The sequence below is a fragment of the Rhea pennata genome, chromosome 16, assembly GCF_028389875.1.
Source record: "Rhea pennata isolate bPtePen1 chromosome 16, bPtePen1.pri, whole genome shotgun sequence".
NCBI lineage: Eukaryota > Metazoa > Chordata > Aves > Rheiformes > Rheidae > Rhea > Rhea pennata.
Window position 1 is genome coordinate 13,229,637 of NC_084678.1, and position 20,129 is coordinate 13,249,765.

General features: G+C 40.7%; 2 protein-coding genes across 2 annotated transcripts; one reads left to right on the forward strand and one right to left on the reverse strand.

Annotated features, from left to right (window-relative positions):
- Positions 1-1,956: 1,956 nt before the first annotated feature.
- NELFCD (negative elongation factor complex member C/D) lies at positions 1,957-13,569 on the forward strand. Its single transcript, XM_062589117.1, has 15 exons — positions 1,957-2,027; positions 2,372-2,487; positions 2,610-2,719; positions 3,858-3,967; positions 4,282-4,389; positions 5,535-5,687; positions 6,396-6,526; positions 6,981-7,146; positions 7,747-7,881; positions 8,399-8,538; positions 9,199-9,313; positions 9,658-9,753; positions 9,995-10,135; positions 10,485-10,614; positions 11,010-13,569. The coding sequence occupies exons 1-15, from the start codon at positions 1,962-1,964 to the stop codon at positions 11,042-11,044; spliced, it is 1,752 nt and encodes a 583-aa protein (XP_062445101.1). The 5' UTR covers positions 1,957-1,961; the 3' UTR covers positions 11,045-13,569.
- On the reverse strand, positions 13,277-18,330 carry CTSZ (cathepsin Z). The gene is made up of 6 exons (XM_062589118.1): positions 18,137-18,330; positions 17,644-17,807; positions 15,916-16,095; positions 15,162-15,312; positions 14,727-14,889; positions 13,277-14,231 (listed from the first exon to the last, which is right to left on the reverse strand). The coding sequence occupies exons 1-6, from the start codon at positions 18,292-18,294 to the stop codon at positions 14,118-14,120; spliced, it is 930 nt and encodes a 309-aa protein (XP_062445102.1). The 5' UTR covers positions 18,295-18,330; the 3' UTR covers positions 13,277-14,117.
- Between the last annotated feature and the right edge of the window lie 1,799 nt (positions 18,331-20,129).

Consider the following 20,129-nt stretch of genomic DNA (forward strand, 5'->3'; position numbering starts at 1 on the left):
AAAAAAACGTAGAAGTTCTGGCTCATTAATCACACTGTCTGAGTATGCTATTATTTTCTCACTTCTATGAGGCGGAAATTATCTGCTAACTAAATGAAGACAAGCCAAAGATTTTTCTCAAGGTTATTTCCATTGGCCTCCAACCTCAGCCTGTTTATTTCCAGTTCTTTCTTCATAAAAATTGTGTTTCCCATAAGCATTGAAATATTACCTTGCTATCCTCCTGACTGCAGATAATCAAGCAATATTCCAGGAGATGTAGAGAATGTGTCCGCTGTGCCTCTTTACTTCAATCCCTGCCTTTTTTTTTTTTTTCTCTGAGTCTCTTTTCCATCCTGTTTATAGGGCAAAAGGAATATTATCCTGAGCATGCAAAAACTGTTTTTGAAGAAATTTTTCAGAAAGCATTACTTCTCCACTGTAGGGTAGTGTGTGACATCACAACTCTGTGCCACAATTCAGGTGGTGGTAATACTGAAATTTCAAGTGCGATAAATCCTTTAACTAGTACAGTGGCCAAACTTAAACAAGGACTGCATTTCTTGAAGATCCTACAAGAATTTATTTATAAACAGGGTTTTTTAGCTCCTCCCAAGATTTGATGGATGGCTTTGAAAATTGTGTAATTTCTACTATTTTTAATTAAAATTTGAACAAGAATAAAATCTTTTTAAACAATTAATCAGCAAAGACCTTGGCTGCCCTCCAAATCCCAGAACACACCGTCATCCTCCTCTTTCTCACCTGAAAGCGCTTATGCAATTTAAGAAGGGGAGTCAAACAGAAACAAAGGGACTCTGTTTCTCTCACATGCTCTCAATTCCAGTCATTCCCATCTCCTTGCCCAAGGTCAGATTGTAAAATCGCTTTTCATTTTGGTTCATTTTTGCAGCTTCGGGCTTAACTCTGTAGGCAGCCCCCAAGAAGGGGCTCCCAAGTCGCAAAGTTAGGACAACCTGTGCTGATCGGTGAGATCTGGGGATCCAGCTCCAGGGGCTGGGGTGCAGATGGGGTTTCCTGCCTACCCCACGATGGACTGGGCAGTTACAGGAGGCCGAAAGAACCTCAGAAAAAGGGGAACAGGCACTCATGTCACACATCTCCTCTCCGCTGCCTGGAGATGAAGCCGTTCACAGCTGCAAAGCCAATAATGCTATTTATAGGCACTACGGTGGGTTTGTTGAGGGTTGCTTTTTTAGATCAAAGATTTCAGAGCTTTCTTTTAGGCTTAAAAGGATGAAAAAAAGTTTTAAAGTTTTGATTAGGGCCAGGAAGGCCAGAAATGCTTTTTATTATTTTTAATGTTATTCTCTGGGAAGTTTGGGGACATAAGAGTTACCGTGGCGCTGGACCTAAAACATGGACAACCTTACTGCTCCACCAAACTTACCTTCTCTAGTCTTTACAAGAACTACTACTTTTTCTGCTTGCTAGGTTGTTTAAATCCTACTGTAACAGTTAATAATTACTACTAATTTGTTACCGGTTTTTTTTTCCATATTCTCTTCATGCTTTGATAGGTGCCAGGAAACTGCTCCTGGTGAGATTCCAGTCAGAACAACATTTTCCTCTCTTCTCCTCTCTTGCAATCCCCCTCTAGTTGCTGCTGTGTTACTGTGACCGGGGAAAGGTCCACGGTGGGGAATTTTATTCTATTTTTATTTTTTGTGGCTGTAGCGGACCGTCTGCCACCGCGGACTAAACGGGGATGAACCGTTTAGAGCGGGGCAGGCCAAACCTGCGCCTCCCGGGGAAGCACCGCGGCGCGGCGCGGCCGCCTGCTCTGTCGCCCTCGCCCCTTCCGAGGCGGCCCAGCTCTCCGCCGCCGCGGCCATGGCGCATGCCCCGCCCCCTGGGCGCCCGCCATTTCGCGCCGCTCCGCCCAGGGGGGGCGGCCGCGGCCTGCTTCCCGCCGGCGCCGCCTGGGCCGGGAACACCTCGGGGGCGGGCCGGGAGGAGCCATGGAGGACGCGGATTACTTCGCGTGCAGCACGGCGGAGTGGGGAGACGAGGCGGACGGAGGGGCGGTGAGCGCTCGCGGGCGGCGGCGGCGCGGGCGGCCCGTGTGGAGGAGCGGCGCTCGCCCCAGCTCCGCTCCCTCCGCGCTGGCCGTTTCTCCCGGCGCTGAGGGGCGGCCGCTGCGGCGCGGCCGGGCCCGCGGGGAGCTGCTGGCCTTGCCGGCCGCGCGGGGGGCGGCGGGGAGCCGTGCCCGGGGCGGGCTGAGCGGGGAGGTGCCCCGGCGCTTCGCCGGGGCTTAAAAGCGCGGAAGCGGCGGCAGGACGGCGCAAGCCTGGCTGAAGCGCGGTGTAAGTGCAGCGGCGCGGGGGCGGAGCGGGAGAGAGGCGGCTGACTTGGCTGTGGTCGCAAGCAGCAGGACGATGAGGATGGAGAGGGAGAGGACGATGCTGGCGTCCAGCAGGAATGCTTGCAGAAGTTTTCCACCCGGGACTATATCATGGAGCCGTCTATATTTAACACGCTGAAAAGGTGAGCGCAGCCTGCTGTGCAGTGTGTGGAAAAAGGATAAATAATGCTATTGTTTTCCCCTTAAAGCTTGCTTGCTTGTTTAATACACTGTTCAAATAATTACTTTCTAATCTGCTCATTAGATATTTCCAAGCAGGAGGTTCTCCCGAAAATGTGATCCAGCTCCTCTCTGAAAACTATACTGCAGTGGCACAGACTGTGAATCTGCTGGCAGAGTGGCTCATCCAGACAGGTATGACAGGTGACATGGTATTATCTTGTGGCTGTATCAGAAATACTTTCATCAGAAATACCTGAATTGGTGGCACTTTTGATTGTATTCTTGTATGAAAGATGTCACCTATACATGACTACATTATTTACATTGTGAAAAGGTGTTCAGAATACATATTGCAATTTCTTCTTGTTCTTGTGTAATACAACATTTCTGTTCAGAGAGTAAGTTAATAATCTGGTGATAAACATTATTTTAAATGTCTGCAAACTGTATTATAAAGGTATATATAGTAGAAGCAACTGTATCAACTATAGTTTCTGGGATTTTTTTTTTTCTTCTTTTATTTGCATACTTAAGGATAGGGATGCTGCCTGTAGATCATGTAGCAATAGTTCATGTTTTATAATAACATGGTATAATTAATATTGAAAAAATAATTACAGTATTACTAGTTACCGTTTCCTTTCAGTGAAGCAGTAGTTACATGAATAGTTCTCATATGGATACTGTGCTCTTGAGACAAGATTTCTGTATCACCAATCTGATCATAAGTTCTATAACTGTGTTTTGCAAGACAAGTTCAGTGTTATTTTGTGATATCATCCCTTAGCTAGTATGAACTTTTATGTACAAATTGTCATAAATGCTTAGAAATGTAGAACTACGTAATAGCTCTTTGTACAGCATTTTGAAGTATATGTCCTGACTTGATATCCAGTGAATTTTGATCTGTGGTAAGGTGGATGTATACTCTGAACCTGGTAATTCCTTTGTGTGTAATGTAATAAGCATATTTCAGTATCACCCAGTAAATGTCTTGTCAGATGACTGGCATTGCTGTTTACACGACTGATGAAGAGAGCTGGAGAAAAGGACTGCTGTAACCTGCCTATGCTCCCAAACACAGTTCATAGGTCTACATTTATGGAAAAAAAGATAGAGAATCTCTAAATCTGTGCACGTCTGGGTCAGCATGGCTTAGTAGTACTTCTTCGGGACTGAGTGCTTTTCTCTTTGCTTTCTGCATGTTGATAAATATCTGAGTAGCTTCTACTTTTTTTTTCCCTAACACATCATTGTGGGAAAATTTAAGATGTTGCTGCCATGCTTGATTGAATTGCATCTACTGACTTTTTTTGTTCCTTCTGTACAGGTGTTGAGCCAGTGCAAGTTCAGGAGACTGTAGAAAACCATTTAAAGAGCTTACTTATCAAGCATTTTGATCCTCGAAAAGCAGATTCCATCTTTACAGAGGAAGGAGAGGTATGCATGGAATCCATGTTGCAGTCTTTACATGAGTGGATTCTGTATAGATGCCTCCATCTGATGGAGTAGTAGCTGGTGGGAGAGAGGAAACTGTCTTCAAAATTCAGTAGTTGTGAAAGCAATTGTTTCTTAAAATCAGCTATATCTCTTTCTCAAGAGTTCTCAGAGACTAATTAAATTCTGAATACAATTTAGCTTGTATTAAAGTTCTATATAGCAACTTAGAGGACTCCTGAAAGCTAGAAATCTTACTTTAAATTATCTTGACAATTAGGTATTCTTACTTCTCCCTTCCTCTAATTTTTTTTCAGACTCCAGCCTGGCTTGAGCAAATGATAGCACATACTACGTGGAGAGATCTCTTTTACAAGTTGGCAGAAGCACATCCAGACTGCTTAATGCTTAATTTTACTGTGAAGGTAGTATATTCAAGTCTAATAAGTGGAAAATACTGCTTCCTAATTCTTCTAGCATCAAATATCAGCTGTAGTCTTGCCTGCATCTCTTATGTGTTCTTGTTAACAGTCATTTTCAGAATTCAGAACAATACAATAACATATCTGTGGGAGAAATTATGTTACAAGTTGCGAGAAGTAAATGTAGTTTTCCATTTTGAAATACTATTTTTGGAGATTCTTTTTTTTTTTCTTTTTAATCTGTATTTGAAAACCTGTGTTATCTATTTAAATCATAAATAATATGTTTAGGGTATCTGTATTGTGAGGTTTCTTTCAAGTAAGCCTCTGTTCTCTAAACAATGTCACTGAAAACTGGTGTGCTATTTAAGAGAATAGTGAGGATGTCTATGTCTGTATCTATAGATTTCGTTGTATTGCCTTCTCGTAATTCTTACTCTGTTTCTGAAGACCATTGACGATGGAAAAAGACTTGGATGTTTCTCTTAATTACTTGTGGAGTTATTTGAATTGCCTTACTTCTGTGCTACAGGCACAGATTTATCTTGCAAATGCTATTAAATAGTCTACCCATTATGTTTCTTATGTTTTTTTCCTCCAAATAATGTTATTCTCTTGGGCTTTGTGTGTGCACACATGTGCACAGAAGTATGATATTATATGCTATATTACATATGTGTATGTGAAAACACACACACATGTATGTGTCTGCATATATATAAATAGAAAAGAGACTAATTCTTAAACTTGCCTGGTGTATTTTGTCAGCACACATAAAATAAATGCACGTTTAATTTCATGTAAGGAGGTAAGTCTTAAATGAGAAGCTTCATTCATGTCAGTAGTTCTTGTTCCTTATGTGAACCTCTCGTTTCTAACAATTCATCGTTTAGTTGTGTATGCTTCTCTGACAGGGAAAGAAAATGGGCTATCTAATTCTATATCTAGTATATCTTCCTATGTTCTGAAGTATTTCTATATGATTCTGATTTACTTGGTTTTGGTTATATCTCTATTGGTTTTCTTCTCTGTTATCTAAAAGATGTTTGTGTATATAGAGGATAGTCTTACGTCCTGTATGTTCTTCCAGACTTGTTGGGGTAACTGAAATAAAAACTTAATATATTCTCTGATTTTTGTTGTTGTAGCTTATATCTGATGCTGGATATCAAGGGGAAATAACGAGCGTTTCAACAGCATGTCAGCAACTGGAAGTTTTTTCTAGAGTCTTGCGTACGTCTCTGGCAACAATTTTAGATGGCGGAGAAGAGAACCTTGAGAAAAACCTCCCTGAGTTTGCTGTAAGTACTTTGTTCCTTTTCCTGTGGGGAAAAAATGGTTTCCTTTCCAGATAGGGTATACAAATCTTTGCATGATTGTAGAAAATCTTGAAATCCTATGAAATCTTACAGAATATCATGAAGAAAAGGTATATCTGTATTCAAAACCAGAAATTTTTACAACTTGGTTACTCAGTCACCACGAATTTTTTGGGCTGCTTAACTGACACTTCCTTATATTTATTAATTGGATTGTATGAAGACAAAGTAAAACTCTCTTCTTTCACATTTAATGCAATATTTAAAGACCAGTCTAGTCAGTCCTCTGACAAAATAATTCTGTTTTCGTCTATGTCAGTGATGTGAAAAGTGTCATCTGAATCAATAGTGTGTGTGTTCTTTTTTTGTGAAATAGTTTAATGAGTTTTGGGTGGCATTTTACTTGGCTTATTTCTTAAATGTTGTAGAGAAAGTGCTGAACAACAAGTAGGCTGGAACTCCCTCTCAACTCTGGCATCTAAAAACCAGAAGTCCTAGATTTAATATTTTGTTCTTGTGTGGTATCAATGTGTAGTGATACTGTGTTTTTCTCTACTTTCTTACTGGCTGTTGCTTTTACTTTGTAGTAGTACATTTCAATGTAATCTTTATTATTAAGGCAAAGTTAGCATAGAAGAATGCTAGCATATTTCTTGTTGACTAGTAAGATTTTGATGCATGCATTCACAGAAGATGGTGTGCCATGGAGAACACACATATCTCTTTGCTCAATCTATGATGTCCATATTAGCCCAAGAAGAGCAAGGAGGGTCAGCTGTCAGACGGATTGCTCAGGAGGTTCAGCGATATGCTCATGAAAAGTAAGTGCTTGCTATATTTATTGGTGAAATATAAGTCATTGTAATTTCAACTGTTGTCTTTTGCTCGTTCTTGATTACCCTGTACCATCAGGAGGAGAATTCTTAACTTTTTGTAAATTCTGTGGTAGAATGAAATCATTTGTAAGGGAGCAGTTTTTGCTGTAGGCTGTAATCCTTAAAGCAACCGAAAGATTCAATATCCTGTACTGGGAGACCTGAAGTAGCAAGAACACAAATTGAAGAAAGCTTCTATCTAGTAAAAATGTATATATTATTTGCATATTTTAGAAACGAACAAGAGAAATACAGGCATATTTCTGTAATTGCATGATGTGTAACGCCTTAAGGACAGAACCCATTACCCTGGACAGTGTGCCTTATTGACCTAGTGAGACTGAAACTAACATGTCTGAATTAAGAAAAATTCTTATGTATGTTTATGCTCTTTATCAAGAGGCCATGATGCTAGTCAGATCACTTTAGCATTGGGTACTGCTGCCTCCTATCCTCGAGCATGTCAAGCACTTGGTGCAATGTTGTCCAAAGGAGCTCTGAATCCAGCAGATATCACTGTCCTATTCAAAATGTTTACAAGCATGGACCCACCTCCAGTAGAACTGGTTAGTAGTATCTTTTTATCAGCCCCGAAACTTATTTCATCCTGAATTTCATCCATATGTAGCTTTAAATGATGTATAAATGTGAACATACTTCTTTTTTTTTTTTTTTTTTTTTTTTTTGCATTAGCTGGTTAATTGATTTTTTTTTTCCCCTATTCTAAGTTGGGGGGGGTGTTTTTTGTTTGTTTGTTTTTTACCTATAATTACTTACTTTAAAGAAGCTCCTGTTAGGAGATAAAGGTGGAAAGGAACTAATTAACTAACTTCTTTTAAAAGAAGATTATCTTGATTTTGCAGTTTGTAAGTAGGGATAGGTTATGTGTTTTAGACTTTTTCACTGCCTTGCTCCAACATGAGTTCTGGTAATAAATGGTAGAATTTAAATATGTAAGTGATGTAGTCTGTGTTGTACCTCTTACCTTTCCTTTTTAGTGCCAAAAAGTTCTTGAGCCTCTTTGGAAAACTATATAATGTATTCCTAAGGGGAAAATTTGTTATTAATGTCTTAATTCTATGGAAGGTACATCAGATGTAAATATCATATTTTAAATAATTTCTCATAATTCTCAGGCTCTCATAAACCATTCTTTTTCTTCACAGATTCGAGTACCTGCCTTTCTAGATCTCTTCATGCAGTCATTGTTTAAGCCAGGTGCTAAGATCAATCAGGACCACAAACATAAATATATTCACATACTGGCATATGCAGCCAGTGTAGTAGAAATGTGGAAAAAGGTAATGTTCAGTTCTGTGAATAGTGTGTTCTTTTTAACTTAAACTTTTAAAAGTGTTCCAACTGTGCTGAAGAACACGTATCACTGAAATTTCTTAGTTTAAAATAATGTGCTCAGTTTGATTTATTTATTTTAATGAGAGATGCTTTCAGCTTCAACTGAAATAGCTGGAAGTGTTACTTTTGAATACCTCTGAAGATCAAACCATACTATGGAAGTTAGAATGCGCTGGATGTTTTTGTCATTCTTCTGTCCTGTGCTATTAAAATTGTACGTGCTTTTCAGAGGAAGATGAATTGAATTCTATAAACTAAAATAGTTAAAATAGTTCTTAGGGAATTAGGTAAGGGAAATGTTCATGCACTTCAAGTCATTGATACTTGGTTCTAAAACTTGCCTATGAGCCTGCATTTTAAGAAATGCGGTGTGATTTTTAGTCCTATTCCTCTCCCTAAGTGGCCAAGGATATCCTGTTTATTCATTCCTTGTGTGATCAAACTTTTCATTTCTTTTTTCAGAATAAGAGAGTCAGCATAAACAAAGATGAACTTAAATCAACTTCAAAAGCCATTGAAACTGTTCACAACTTATGTTGTAATGAGAACAAAGGTGCATCAGAGTTGGTTGCAGAACTGAGCACTCTGTATCAGTGCATAAGGTGAGCAGAAACACTGGTCTGAAGCTGCTTGTGGGCAGGAAAGTATTATTTAAGAGGGGAAGTGTTGTTAAAGGAAAGTCTTTTTGACGGGAATTCTGTGAGAAAATCCTTGTTATAGAATGGGTAAAAACGTGGTCTGAAAATAGCTTTCAAAATTGTACATTTGACTCCTTGGAGTCTCTCTGATGAGTAGGTCAGCTCTGGCTTTCACTAGCAGCTTACCTTCTAGTGCCACAGAACATGCTGCTTTGTGCCGCTGGAAAAAGATGACAAAGAACTTTGCCTTTCTCAGTAAGCTTTTTTAGGAATAGATTTGTCCTCTTAAAAGTATGAAATAGCAGATGTTGAATAAACTGGCTAGAAACACGTTGGGCATGAACATTGGAGCATTCATGAATCTCATTGTCTGCTTTTTGCATTTTCTGTTGTGTGAGGGCGTATCCTTGTAGAAAGAATATTCTTCCAGCCTGTATTCTTTTTTTTTGTTTGTTTTTCCTTCCTAATGAAGACTACTCTGAAGGTATTTGCTGCAAGCTTTTCAAGTGTAACATAGATTAGATTAATTATCCTGATGGTTGCCGAGAGTTTTATATACTGAAAGATGATGTTTAAAATGTACTATTCCCTCCCTGGATACTAAAATTATCTCTTCTTTTGTAGGTTTCCAGTGGTGGCAATGGGTGTATTAAAGTGGGTGGACTGGACAGTGTCAGAGCCACGATATTTTCAGCTGCAGACTGATCACACTCCAGTGCATCTGGCATTACTGGATGAGGTAAGACCATATAGAAAATCCTGCTGGAGAGCAAAAACAGTTTTTTGTGCTTGTACCTGAATTACATCCAGTTCACTAAATGCTTGTGATTTGCTGTAATTCAGTAAACACCCAGAGCTGAATCTGTTTCAGTCCGTAGTTAGTTATTTTGTGTTGCCAGCTCAGCAGCATTTATGCTAGGGAAGCTTAAGCATCAAAGAAGGCAATGGTAGAATACTTTTCTTTAAAAATAATAATAAAAAAAATCACGTCTGGCACTGAATGTCAGCTTGTCTAATAAAGATTGGATATGCTGGTTTTTAAGTTGAAGTTTTGATGTTCTCGCTTTCCCGTCTTGTTTGCAGATCAGTACATGCCATCAGCTGCTCCATCCCCAAGTTCTGCAGCTTCTTGTCAAGCTCTTTGAAACAGAACATTCTCAGCTTGATGTAATGGAACAGGTGATTCTCAAAGGATTCAGTGTTTGTGTTCCTTGCTACTAGTTATTCTCACGGAAGATAACTGCTTTTGCTGTCACAGCAGTTTTACAGAGTTTAATTTAGAAATGCTGTCATTAAAAAAAAAAAAAAAGTAACATGACAGATGCAGAATCAATAGGGATGAGCAGTATTGAAAGAGAGTTCTAATTTATGACTTTTTTTTTTCTTCCTTCCATTTCTCCCCTCCCCCCATTTTTTTTAGCTGGAATTGAAGAAAACTCTCTTGGATAGAATGGTGCACTTACTCAGTCGAGGATATGTCCTGCCTGTTGTCAGCTATATCCGGAAATGCCTGGAGAAGCTAGATACAGATATTTCTCTCATCAGATACTTTGTCACAGAGGTTAGCAGCCAAATTTTTGTTGACTAAGCTTTAATATCAGTTATATCTGTTTGGATATTAAGTCAGCTTATCTCAGATTAAAATGTATTTCAAGATACCTGGTCAAGTTTTGAGCAATGTATATAATACTGGTATTCATAAGGACATGACTTGATCCTACTGGATTCTGAGAGTATTAAGATATTGGGTAGAGCAACACAAGGATACAAAACTGATTACTGGGAGAACAGGAACTCTTAAAAGAAAAGTGCAACTACTTGCATGCCTTCAAAAAGGATATTATGAATTAGATATTGCCTCTGCCACCTATCCAACTGGAAGGTTAATCCAGCTTTGCATGCTGTTTCAGGTGCTGGATGTGATTGCTCCTCCATACACCTCAGACTTCGTACAGCTTTTTCTTCCAATCTTGGAGAATGAAAGTATTGCAGGTACAATTAAAACAGAAGGTGAACATGATCCTGTCACTGAGTTTATAGGTAAGTCATGATTATCTGTTGCATACCACTTCCTTATGCATTTGTTACAATTTTCAAATAATGTTTAGGAGGATTGTAAAAAATAGGGATGCCTGGCAGATCTCTTCTTGGATTATTTCCCTTCTTCCTTTTAGGGATCTGTTTTTAGCAATTCTTATTTAATCAAGAATGGCTGGGTAGTAGTGAGGAACTTTGAGAGAAGTACTGCTTTTGGAGAACTTGCGCTGTAGTAAGGAAAGTAAAGAAAGCAAGTTTCATAATACATTCCTATCTGAGAACAAATAGACATACCTAATGCCTAAATTCCTAGTAAGTTATATAATGCAGAAATTCAGATGCAAACAGGTAAATTGGGGTGAAATACTGAACACTTTCTGTCCTTTTTTTCTTTTAAGCTCACTGCAAATCTAACTTTATTATGATGAACTAAGCAGTGGAAAAATCAAGAATGCAGAGCACGATTGCTACTTTGTGTCACTCCACTGGTAAGGTTCTGTGGGCAACACAACAGCGAAAAGAAAAAACGAGGAAGAAAGGATTGAAGGGCATTTAATTCATTTGCACAGGAACCTTGAGCTTTACGTCAGAGGACTCATACTTTGGGAAAATGGAGTAATAGTTCAGGATCTTCTGTTATACAACTCAGTATAAATCTAAATATTCTGAAGTGGGTAGCAGAAGAGAATTAGATTTGTTTCAAAGAAAGATTGTTATTTTTGGTTACAGATAGACTTTTTTCCACTGATTCTTTGTGTAATATACAACCTGAAGAATGGAAAGTAGTTCTTACTAAACCCATTTTGCAGATAGTTCACTGAAGACTTAAATCTTGAATGCTCTAGGCTTTGATCTTGAGAGTTGCATAAGGGAGTTTGATTGGCTCTGTGATATGGAAAATCTAGAATGCCTCTTTTTCACTCTTACTGTGTGAGTGTGATACCTTTCAATCTCTTTTTATTTTTGTTGTTAAATTGTTGCATGAAACATTACTGGTAAGTTTCATTACCATGTCAAGCATATTATTGTCCAAAAATGTGAATGTATGCAAAAAAAATAATTTCTTGATGTGTTTTGTCTTCATATTTTTCTGCTTTATCATGATTGATGCTAAACAGTAGGGAATATGCCCTAGATCATAACTTTAAAGGCTTTTTCTTTTTTCCAGAGCTTGCTTTTGAAGTTTCAAAGACCACTTTTTGTTGTGTATTAGGTGAGATTTCTCTTTTGTATATTTAAATACTGTCTCTATAAAAGGAGTATAGAGAAACCCATTATTTTTTTTTTCTAAGCATATCCATTTTTCTAAAAACCTCCTTTCTAAAGGAAGAAAAAATGTACTTATAAATAAGGAATGATATTGTCAAGTCTGATTCAATGTAAGCTGATTGTGAATGTGAACTCTTCAAGCTACTGTGCCAGCTATTGAGACAGCAGTATAAGACAGCTTTTCACTCCTTTTAAAAAGGAGTATATTTTCCTTTCCATCAGTCTCTCACATACTCCACTGTGATTGAGCTTCCTGTTGAAACAAACCACTTCTGCTTTCCTGTATGTTCAAGCGTGGTATGGTTTACTTTAAACATTTGAGTTCCTCAGTGCTCTTTCTTGTGAGTCATTATAGCTAGTTAATATTACTGGTATTTTAAGATCCTTATGCTTCCCTGTTCATAGTCATTCTGAATGGGACTTAAGTTCAGCAGCCACTGCAACTTGGAAGAATTAATCATTGGTACTTTGGACTCCTTTCTCCTTTTCAAGGAGAAAGATGGAACTAAATAACATTCAAGATTCTCCATTGAAATCCTACCTCTTACCTACCTACACAAATATCTACTTTATCTTGCTCTTTCAGGCTGGAGGGGTGAATGGTAGATGAGACAGAGAACATGTAACAATTTGAGCATAATTCTTGTAGGAAGTCAGAGCATTAGGTCCAAGTCAACTACAAAAGACACAAGATCCAAAGTCTCCCAGCCTACCAGAGCATGGCCTAAGTCCAGTATAAAACACATTCTCTTTGTAAACAAGAAAACTGTTCTGTCTGATACCCAAATAGTTGAAAGCAGGAACAGACACATGGAACATGTAGCACAGCCACCTCAGCCTCATCCTGGACACTGGAAGTGTTATTCTTTTGTGGATCTTCACCACTTACCTTTCTGAGGGTAAAAGCCAATTTCTCCCCTTTCAGAGATAAAAGCATGATAAATTGTAAAGAGTAGAGGGTAGCAAGGAAGAATCAGTCTTGGGCAAGGTCTATTTTTTCCCTTTTCTGCACCCCAAAGAGCTTTAACTTACTTACTTTTTAATGAGGTGTAACTCATAGGTTGGTTCAATTTATTACAGTAGGTACTGGAGATCAACACTGAAAAGTAGTGTTTTACAATATCCAAACATCTTTTTTCCTTTTGTTAACTCAATATTTAGAGTTTAAAATTTTATCTTTTGCATTTCAGTCTTCAGTGTAGGTAGAAGTAACGTAATATCATTTGAATTATTGTATTTGAGACACACAATAACTGCTGGATAGACTATCTTGTGAAAGGGCTGGTAGACAACAAAGTCAAGTAAAAGGAGTATAATTCCAGGTAAGCTTTAGATGGCAACTGTTCCACATGAGGCAGCATGTTTGGTACCAGCAACAGTAAAAGACAACTGAAAGTACCTGTTTGTAAGAGTTTATAATCCACATAATTACAATCATGTAGAATTAAAATGTCATTTTATTAATGTAACTATGCTAGTTAATGACACTTGTTATGGCACTGATTGTGGGCTCAGATATAAGCAAGAGAACTTGCTACCTTTCTTCATGTTAACTAGTATGGGAAGAGCTCTGAGGGCAGACATAATTTATACTTTGTAAGAAAAAGATAGCATAGCCATTCAAGAATTAAAACAAAGATTGGTGAGTAACTACAGTAAGTGTTCCTTTAAAAAAAATTTTTGATCAAAGTTGTTCCTGTTGCATCATTTCTGGTTGGGTAAAAGTGACTGCATTATACAAGACTAGCAACAATACTGTGTTTCACCAGGAAGCCAAGGAAACATGGAATTTAGTTTTTGAATATATCTCATCATTGTGAAATACTTCCTTGGTATTATCATAATTTTACAGTTTAGTATAAGCTTTAGACAAAAGTAATAAGGAGTTCATTTTTCCTACCTAGTACACCTATGAAATCTGTATATATGTATTTAAAATATAATTTAATCTGTACTGTTTGAGTAAGGTGACATAGTTTAAATATTGTGCTTCAAAGCAGACAAACTTTTTTGATGGATAATTGCTTGAACATTTTTTAAGTTACCAAAGGCAGCTGGCAGGTGGTCTTGGCTCTAGATTTGTTTTACCTCCAAGACATTGTGTTGCTATCAAGGCTAATGTTGCATTATCACTTGGTTATGCTGACCTGTGAAAGAGTTTTAGGCTATTTAAAAAGATTGTGTTGGAATGCTTTCAAACCAAGTAGTTCCTAAACAGAATGATGTTCAATGTAGAATCAAGGAAGTACAGCATCTCCATATGCACAGTCCTCTTCAATAGCAAGATTGTATTCTGCTCCTCTTCCACCTTTGTATGTACTTGTCACAATTCTCAGCCACCCCCTTTCACCCTGTAAAGGAATAATTTGCTTTAATATGTTTTCTAATTCAGTATCCATTTATAAGGTAACTATAGTTAAGTGTGCTATTGCATCTGATTTCTAATCATCCATATCTGGCAGACGTAACAATCTAAGAATTCACTGAAAAGTGCAATACTGAGTACACACTGCAACCTTGTTTGAAGGGCAGTTTGCTGTGATGAATTTACATCCCCTCCCTCTATTCCAGTTAGATGACTTTATTTTTGCCTATATCTAACAGCAATTTACAGCTGCCTGTAGCAGCAGCTGTATGTTCATGGAAGGCCAGCATTTGGGATTGAGTTGGCATTAGCCAAGTGACTTTGGCTTAGTTAGGTTTCATTTCCTAATTGATAAGTCTTTCAAGGAAAACCCTTTTCCTATCCACAGGCCACCTTTGCAGCCTCCTGTTTGCTGCATAGGAAACCTACACATTTTCTTTAAAGTCATTTTGCAAGCATGTTTCTTCCATTCTTTCCTTACCCAGGGTTCACCCCATGAGTTGCGAACAATCCAGTATTCTGTTCCATTTTCCACACCCCAGCCAGCCACAGATACTATGTGATTCACTGTGGGTGAGGGGTTGTACTCAGTATAAAGTCCTCCAGTGTAAGCATCTAACTTTTCAGTAGCCATTATACCACAGCTGTAATAAAAAAAAAGAGCAAGCATCTTTATACAGGGGAGTCAAGGGAGAGCATAGCTAAAACAACATTTTTCTTGCATTTTAACTTGAGTTATTATAACTGCAAACAAGCCAAAATCCACATATTAGCCCACAGCATCAAGCATCTGCCAGACTGGAGAAATACACCTCAGTTAAAGACTGAGTTTCAAATATTCAAGTGTTTCAATTCAAATACTAGCAGTAGATACTTTTTTTCTTTTTTTTACAGCCATTTAAGTTTTTCCTTTTACCTAATTGGTCCGTTAGTGTAGATTTCTGCCATCATTTTTTCCCTTCCACTGACAGAGCCATAGTCAGCAACTTTCCAGAGAGTATAGTTCCGTATCACATGGCATTCTCCAAAGGTCACACAAGTTCCACACTGGTTAAACTTCTTACATTCTATAAAGCAAGTGAGATTATCACCACAAGAGAAGGCTTTTCTTTGAGTAGTATTGCATGATTTTTCTTAAAATTCATTTGAGGCAGATATTAACTTAAGAATTACTAATACATATTTTCTCTAGCGAACTGAATCTCTCTTTCAAAATCACATTGGAGGTCAATAGAATCACAAATTATTGTTCCTTACTTCATAGGCACAAGTGCCTTGATGAAGAAATAATTCTCAAGTTTGCTTCTCCATAAACTATTCCAGTTGCACATGAACATACAAAGGTTATGTTTCTGCTTTTTTTTAAGCTTGAGGTGATGCTTTTGAATATTTTAAAACATCAGAGATTATATATCAGAGACATAAGAGATTAAATTTAAGCAACTTTGCAGGTGCAAGCCTGTTTGGACATGATTTAATGTTATGCTGTCTGGCTAGAGTTTAAAAAAAGACAGGCCTGTAAGCAAACCTGTTCTGTCAGTCAAACAACAGCTACTATGCTGAAAGGCAGGAACCAATAAACTCAAAACCCAAGGAATTACTACTTCTCTACATTATGATCTGGCAAACTTGGTCTGAAGCCCTACAGCAAAGCAAGTAGGTTATCATACTTTGATCCTTTGCTTGGTAGTTGTTGCAGGTCTCATCTGGAATGCCATGGTCATGGGCATACATCCAAACACCCGTATGGTCTCCACCTTCACAAGACCCTGCATTAGCACAATCAATAACATTCTGGACAGAGAGGTAGGCAGAAGGCCATGCACCTTTCCTCTTTATGTTGATTCGATCTGTAACAATAAGCAATTGGGGCTTGTTAGTTGAAGTATTTGTGCTATTATTCATAGCAACTAGTGTTAAAACTGTCCACTTGATTACTTCTGTAACTGTTTGCAGGTGACAGTATTTGTGGTTGTAGAAGCCTCTAATATAGATAGTGAGGCACACACCATGACTTTACTCAAATGCGCAAGCTGACTGTGTTGTGCATTTCCATTAGAAGATTTTTTCCACTAAAAACCTCAGCAAAATTATGCAGCTGAGTGAGATCCATTTAAACCCTTCAAGTGCCCCAGTACTCTTCATTCAAGCAATGACTTTTGATAACTTTTAATCCTGTTAGTACTAAGAATATTCAACTGTACTTGACAGAGAACTGGGAAAATGCTCCATATGAATTAACTGTGCATTATCCTGGTCTAATCTTTCAGCAAGAATGGATGCTCTAGCTATTCCTTGCAGATAAAACCACCTGCATTTTTAAATCAACCTATATTTTAAAAAGTATATACATACACATACAACCATTTACATTTTAACTAAAGCTAGATAAAACTTAGCAGGTTAAGTATGTATCTGTCTCATACTCATTACATCATGGCAGGCTTCATACATGTCTGTACTGTTGTATGCTTAAGAATGGATCCTTCATGAATCCTGCCATCTCCTCACACACACACACACCTTTAAGGTCTTGTCCCCTTCACTGTTTCCTCCATTCCTCCTTCACATTTAATCCTTTTAACCACTTCACTAATCAAACAGGGAATCCGCAGGATGTTACTGAGCGAAAGCAGTTATGTGCAAATCACTGTATTTTCTCTAGAAAAAAAATACCTTTCCAATTGAAACAAATCTCTACCTTCCTCTGCCCCCCCCCAAAAAAAAAAGAAAAAAAGAAAAACAGAAAGCCACCTGCTAAAATTTGCCTGTGTACTGTGATAGTTCTTTTGAATATCAGGGCTCTGCAAGCTAATGGTCCACAGGCCTTCTCACAAGAAGCAGCTCCTTTCATTTTCCCATATTCTAAGTATCACTCATGTTGCAGAGCAGGAGTCCCTTGCTGCTTTAGATGCTGTGCAGCAGAGTGAGGTACCAAAAAAAACGAAGGAAACATGCCAAGCATCTTTATCTCTGCCCTTACCATCACAACACCTCCAAGAAGAGGGGCAGAAACCTCCGCCTCGAGAGTTTTTACTCTTGGCCCTTATTAGCAGTTTGGCAGGGGTAATAAATGCATTCCTTCTAAAACAGGTTAACTGCTCTAGAATACCCCCCCACACACACCTCCTACATAGTTTGGAGAGGGTGGAGATAGCCTTACTCTGCTTGCTTCTGCTACTGAAACCAAAGCTCCTTGCCTTGAGCTGCCAGATTGGGAATTACCATCATTCCTGTAGCCTCAATCTTTTGTTAAGTCATTGCAGTTTGCCCTTTGCACCTCTTCATATCTTGGTAAGCTGAAAACACACTCCCTTTGCTCACCGAAAAGGTTTAAATCACTGGGGGCAACAGCTGCTGTGGTAAGAAGCTAGCAGAGCACTGCTCGCACAGCGTACCTGCTAAAGCGCTGGTGCTGCCGTGGGCCCAGCAGGAGCCGCAGTACTGGGGGATGTGCTGGTTCCGGGTGGTGCTCACATAATTGACTCCATTAACATTTCTCCAGTCCCAGCTTTCGGGCAGCTTGGAGATATCCAGGTACTCGTGAGGACGGGGGTAGGTTCTGTATTGGGACAAAAAGGGACAAACTAATTCCCTCTCTGCCGATTCCTGCGTTTTGGGGCAAATAAGTACAGTTTTTAAAAAAGGGGGGGGAAATAACACCCCTCCCACCCCCCCGAGTTTCGCAGTAAGGCGTGCGAGGGCCCCGCGGCAGCGCGGCTCACATGACGGCGAGCGGCTGAGCGCGGCCTGGCGAGCGCCGCCGCTGAGCTGCGCCGCCGCGGGGCCGCACGTCCCCTTCCCCCGGCCGCGGCCCCGGGGCTCCCGCCACCCCCGCGCCCAGGAGCCAGGCCGGCTCCTCGCCCTGCCGCCGGCGGGAGGAGACCTCACCTCAGCCCGGCAGCCTGCCGCCGCGCCGGCTTATAGCAGTGCTGCCCTTCCCTGAAGTGGAGGCCGGCCTCGGCGGGCGGGCAGGGGCAGGGGCCGAGGCAGCCGCAGAGCAGCAGCAGCAGCGCGGGGGACAGGCGGCGGCGGGGCAGCCCGGCCATGCTGCGGCGAGCCGGCAGCAGCACCCCCCTGCGCCGCGCGGCGCCGGCATTTAAGGGCGGCGGGGGCGGCACCGCGGGTTCGCGCCCGCCCCCCGCCCCGGCCGCGGCGCCTGGTGCCGCGCGAGGGCGCCCGCGCCGCTCCCGCCTTGGGCTCCCTCAGAGCGGCCGGAGCATCTTTGTACCTTTCCATTACTTTTTTAGCAGCAGCTGTCTACTAGAAGCTGGGCTGAGGAGTGCCAAGTACAACGTGCAAGTCGCTAAGTTAGCGCGTCGTTTCGGGCTAATTTGGAACAGCAGATAAACAAAAAAATAAAGCCTTCGACACACGCACCCTCTCCCCCACCGCAGGCAGGGCCCTCCCCGCTCAGCGTCACCGCAGCTGTGGCGGTAACCCGCAGCCAGCTGCGGCGGCCTGGAGCCAGCATGCGCTTCCCCTTGGCGCCGTCTGGCAAAGCCACAGCGTCGCGCTTTCGAAACACCCAGCTGTTCGGGACGAAATGAGCCGCCGACACGCTGCTGCGCTGCCCTGAGCGCCGGGCGCACGACGGGCCCGGGGGACGCGGGGAGCTGTGTGGGGCTGCGGGCGCCGCAGCGTCGCCCTCCCGCTCCGCGCGGGCTATCCAGCACATGGCCCAGGCTAAAGACCCGCTCCTGGGGCGCTTGTACGTGCCACCCTACAAAGGATACGGGTTTCCTGCGGCCTAGCGCGGCGGCCTTCCGAGCCCGCGGCCTGTGATCACGCTGAACAGAGCAGTTTATTTATTTTGCTACTCAAGCTTTTCATTTCTGAAGTCCTCCTGTTCTACAGCTTACAGAGAAATGCAGAATTATGTCATTTTTTGAACTATTCTTTAGCATTCAGGTCATCTGAAGATTCTGCATTCTCAGAACTTGCTACAAGATGTATTCAATGGTAAAAATAGTTTAATTTTCCTGTTGAAGTTTTAAAGTACCTCCGTGGGAGGACTCCCAAGCTGTCTTTTCCCTACCTACAGCTTTCATGCTTTGTAAACATGTTTAGTTGACCATAGCTAGTCCTCACCGCATAGCTTTTCTTCATTAGCTTCATCACTTTTTATAAAGAGCATGAGGTTTATCAACTCCACTTTACTCATGGAGAAACTGAAACAGTGAGAAGGAAAGTCCCAAAACCAACAACAGAGCCAGGAACTGAGGCTGACTAATGTGCGGTGGCCTTTTTCAGCAATTCATTAAACGATTCAAGCTCAACAATATACGTTGTGCTAGTAGGGCCCAAGAAGCTGCACTACGCAGCAAGTAAATTCACTCTGCTGTAAGACACAGGGGTTTGACCAGTCACAGTCCTGCAGTGTAGGGGAAGTAACAGCTCAGTTGTCCACTTTGATTATAACAAAAGCTATTAGTTTAAAAAATACAGACTCATTAACCTGTTAATAATCTTACAGTGGGCTGTAAGTTATTACAGGAGCAGAAAGAGACTGCTTTCCCTCCTTCGGAGGGAACCAGTCTTTAAACAGTATTTGTTACTAACTGAAATGAAAATGTGAAGCAGGTAATCTTCAGTGCCTGCTGAATGCAACTTTCTTTTGGTAGGTTCCTGAGGATCCTAAGGATGCTGTGGATGCTATGGCCTGGTTTAGCTGTGATTAGCACCAGCTGGTCTAGTAGTCATTCACAGACCTCTGTGAAATTATTTGATGGCCTGTAGTCAGTTCAGCTCAAACTGAATAGCGAGTGGTTTTTCTCTCAGCAGTCTCAGGAAACAAGAGCAAGGTCTCAAGGAGCATTAGGAAAAGGCTCTTGCCTCCCCTGCCCCAGGAAGTGGTGCCAAGGATGAGACCGTAACAGCACTG